The sequence below is a fragment of the Zophobas morio genome, unplaced genomic scaffold (genome assembly GCF_036711695.1).
Source record: "Zophobas morio isolate AGI-343-1 ecotype UQ-CSIRO unplaced genomic scaffold, CSIRO_AGI_Zmor_V1 ptg000002l, whole genome shotgun sequence".
Lineage (NCBI taxonomy): Eukaryota > Metazoa > Arthropoda > Insecta > Coleoptera > Tenebrionidae > Zophobas > Zophobas morio.
In genome coordinates this window covers 24,850,239-24,854,893 of record NW_026972107.1, presented here as the reverse complement: position 1 = coordinate 24,854,893, position 4,655 = coordinate 24,850,239, and the positions used below count along the sequence as shown (strand labels likewise).

At 34.1% G+C, this 4,655-nt stretch overlaps 1 protein-coding gene across 1 annotated transcript; it reads left to right on the top strand.

Annotated features, from left to right (window-relative positions):
* Window positions 1-3,175: 3,175 nt before the first annotated feature.
* Window positions 3,176-4,202, top strand: LOC135131344 (uncharacterized). The gene is made up of 2 exons (XM_064059024.1): window positions 3,176-3,265; window positions 3,362-4,202. The coding sequence occupies exons 1-2, from the start codon at window positions 3,254-3,256 to the stop codon at window positions 4,109-4,111; spliced, it is 762 nt and encodes a 253-aa protein (XP_063915094.1). The 5' UTR covers window positions 3,176-3,253; the 3' UTR covers window positions 4,112-4,202.
* Window positions 4,203-4,655: the final 453 nt, after the last annotated feature.

The window sequence follows — 4,655 nt, the reverse complement described above, 5'->3', positions numbered from 1 at the left end:
GAATAAAACGATTATTTTATAGTCGCTGCTGCATTAGTTTAAGTGGATGAAGCTATTTATTATGGACACCTCTGGCTGTTTACGATAAACTTCTTGATATTATGCAATATATTTAAATTAGAGGACCCGGGTGGGTTAGGTAGCATCGCGCCTGCCTGCCACACCTTGGGTCGTGGGTTCGATTCCCGCCCTGTTCTGGGTCTTGTGTATGTCCCCCGTTACCCTGTAATTGGGCCTCCGGCCTGTTGGGTAACGTTAATCAATAAAAAAAAAAAAATTATAAAAACGTTATTCTATTTTTGATATCTATGCATTTTATCTAAACATTTCTGAGTGGGAAGTTCCTTTAGCGTCAAATTAAATTAAATCTGGTCTTATTTAGATCAACATTTTATTTTAAAATGTGCATGGGTTTCAATGAAAACCCGCATAATACGAGTATTGTTTTGTAATAAAAAAAATTAAAACTCCTTACAAACGCGAAGAAAGTAAAGAAAGATAGGTAGGTGCTGAAGTCGGTTTTTTAATACATTGAATTAAATAGAAAACATAGCTGATTGGTAATTTTAATATATTAATTATCATAATAGGTGAAACTTTTGATTTCCCAATCCATTCAGTGTAAAAAATGATTTTCTTATCTTTGTTGATTTGCTATCTCTGAGTAATATAATATGGTAAAAATTTTGTACACCCCGCGTCTTGCTTATCTGACTTTTTTTATCCAAGCCACAATTATAAGATCCGTCCATAGGCTATTCTCATGTTTTCTCAATCTTTCATTCCTCCTAGAGTATGAAAAAATAAATCTCTGGACAATAGCACTGATGAAAGTAAAACGCTAACCAAAATTTGCGTGATCATCCTCACCAAAAATTTGATGGCGTTACTTCAAAATTTTACACAGTAAATTTTCTTTAAATTTTAACATTTAATTAATTTAATTAATAACATACCCTTGCATTTGTGCTTTATGAATTGACTTTTTAACTTGGGCTTTCAGATTTTCACAATAAAAGTCAAAATTTTAATATATAACAAATTTTCATACTAATGCATACATATAAGAGGGAAGCAATAGTTACGGGTCCAACCAAACTGCGGCTTCTATCCTCACATGAGGCACTTTATTTTTTCTTACACTGTGATTGATATAATTTTTTTTTTAGAAAATACTGGATTTGTTTGTGCTTCAGGGGTGAATGATAATAACCTATCATCATTTTCTTTTTTAATCAAGGAGTTATTTCGATTTTTGGAAAAAAAAAACAAAATGATATTTTATAAAATGCAAAACCAGGTGTTCTGAAATTTTTGAGAGGCTTTAATGTTTAAGGTTAACTTAACCAAAATTTGTCTAGCCACTTCAACCAAAATTTTGATCACCTTGAAATTTGCTAATGTAATTCCTGTGTTTACAGCAGTTATACAATATGTATTTATACATGTGTTACAATTAATCCATCCAAATTATTTATTTCATGTTTGGGTGTTATCACAAAAAAAAATGGCAAAATCAGCTTTCATAATTTATCGAAAACAGTGGACTTGTTTATTTGTGCCACAAATGTGAGGGAAGTTGCCTCTAAATAACTTTAGACTAGTTTTTATATTCCATGAATTTTGAGCCGCTAAAAAAACATGAAATTAAGCAATGGTGAAATTATATTATTACAATATTTCTCCTAGTTATTACTTTGAAAACAGCCATGTAAGGGTGTGCATGAAAAGGAGTTGGCGTCGTTAGTACTGTTTATTTTTCTAGTCTATGTACCATATGCCATACTTTTAACTAAACTTTTATATCATAAAGAGGAAAAAATGTTGTTTGTACACGTAAAATACATTCAAAAATATGTCGTAATTTGGAAGTTTAAATTTTTGGAAAGAATAATATCACTGTTTCTAGAACTAAATATTGGTCAATATTTATACATAATGACCACTCTGTAGCAAGTTTGTTGATAATGAAGGCTCATTAGAATCCTGAAGTCGCGTTTTTGTTTTGTCACGGTTGTTAATTTTTTAGCTGCAACTTTGTGAAACTGGTGCATAAATAAACGCGGATATCACGCAATAAAGTTTACCACAAAAACTATGCGTGGAATTTCTTCTGATAAAAAGTACATCTTGTAGAGAACATAACTAAGTATATATAACATACGCGTTCCTGTTATTACAGTACTACTATTTCAGATCATGAGCTGCAAGTGTATAGCAGAGAGAAATATTAAAAAAAATACCACTTTCAGGATGATACTTATATTTTTAAGGGAAACGTGGCTTAAACACGTTTTGCTTACTGTGACGATTAATAAGATTTTGCAAAGTTACAACAAACGAAAATGTTACAAATACTGAATATTTTTGTGTTGGTGAGTAGAACGCTGTAATAAATTTAATAATAATAATTAAACAGTTATTAATAATGTGTATGATAAATAAAAATGTTGTTTAATTTTGTACGAATAAAAACTTAAACAAAAATTTAAAAATATCTAGATAAATGATCAAAAATTTTAGACCCCAGACTTGGCGATAATAAAACAGTCGTTAGATTTTGGTTTCTGAGTGGGGCCAACGACGTTTAAAAATGATGCACATGCTCAAATTTCGTCATCTATTGCACTGTCACTCACCAAAATCAATACCTGCAATAAAACTGTGTGAAAGTCACTTTGAAAGTAAAAAGATACCAAAAAAACGTTTCGAAATAATCTTCCTTCACGTTATTTTGATAAAATAATATCCTGCACCCAAGAAATCCAACGACCTTCTAATTCTTTGTTACAAACCCGTGACTGAAATGTGAAGCAAGTTCAAGAGACTGAGTGATTATTAAGAGATTGTACTGTAACTGTCCGTGTATAATTACTTTCACGTTCATGTTTCCATCATTATCTGCCATCTTGGGTTCAAGTTCATTTAACAAGGATAGCAGAACGTGTTTCAGTAGAGAAGGTAAATCTTTGTTGTATTAAGCATGCAAAAAGAAAGGCCGAATGTATAATTTTCAATGAGTAACAAAATTTCGCATTCACTCTGTAAACCGCAGCGGCCGTTAATTGAAATGAGACAGCAAATTCGACGTTTTTACTAATTCGCTGATCGTGAACTTCGAAGAAAGTGAAATGGAAGGAATTTTAGAATAGTTGAGGAGACTCCGGATATCGTAATTTTGTTCCGTATATAAATAGTAACACTTGACGGTTTCTTCCAGTTAATAACATTCATTGAAGACAGGTGTATTATTATGAATCCTTTTGTAAGTAGGAATTTTTGCTTTGAAGCTTAACGTGCAGCTAGCGGTTATGTAAACATCATTTACTGACTTATCTATTATCAATTATCATTGTTTCAGGCTGTTATTTTTGCAATCTGCTGTTTGGCAAGTGCACGAGCACGACCTACTTATGGTCACGGTGGTACCTCGCAGCTCGAAGGAGTACCCAACGACTCTCATTACGGAAAATTGACCTACCCTCACTATGATATCTTGGAATTGGGTAGTGAGATCAAGGGCAGCCTGCCACCAGCAGTTGTAGAAATCACCAAAAAGGTCGTCATTAAAGAACCGAAACCGTACCCCGTCAAAGTACCAGTTCCTGTACCTCACCCAGTTGAAGTCGCTAAACCATATCCCGTCGTCGAAACGAAAATCATAAAAGTGCCACACCCAGTACCAGTCGAAGTGATCAAGAAAATCCCAGTACCCTTCGAAGTACCCAAACCCTTCCCCGTACCCAGCGAAGAGTTCAAAGCACCCCATTTACAAGCGCCCGTATCTTCGTACGGGGGCAGTTTCTCTGGACACGACCAGTTCGGACATCAGCAAGCCGCTGAAGTTCATGAAGAAAGCCAAGACGGAGGCGGCTATAGCGGCGGTTACGATGGCGGTTACGGAGGTGGTTACGAAGGTGGTTCCGACGGTGGTTCCGACGGTGGTTATGGAGGAGGGTTTGAAGGGGGTGACAATGGAGGTAGTTACGCCTCCGCCGATCAATCTCAATCCTATGGATCGCACGTACAACCTGAGCAATATGGATGGGTTCCTGTTCAAATGATACATGATGCTGGGGAAGCGCAGCAGATTGAAGAACATCAACAATAGGGTGTCGTGATAAACCAAAAATTTTTTGTTTTTTTTTGTTGTTTGTTGTGTTGTGTTTGTTGAGTTTTGTTAATAAATTTTTTTATAATAATTATTGGAGTCTGAAACTTCGCTAAGTGAGAGAAAAGTAGAAAGGCATTTCTTGTTTTTTGTCTTATTTTTTATCGAAATAGTAGGTTATCAATGACATTGCGTGAAAGTGGACAATTACTTCAGGTCTTAGGATATTGATCTGAAAGACGCTAGAAGCGTTTAATCTAAATTACAAATTTTAATTTTTATTATTGGGAAAATCAGTAATTAGATGTTAATGTCAGTGATCGGTTGATTGCAAAAACATACCGTTTTAAAAATGGTAAAATGTCATTTACATATGCATACATTATATTGAAACTAAAAATTTATATAGAACACGCAGATATGTTAAACATTAATAACAGTAAGTTGATATGTGTCGTACTATTACAGGAACCTTAGATTCCAAATTAATATAACAAAAAGGTTAGCCCACTTTAATAAACAGTTCTGACGACAGGAGAACCTT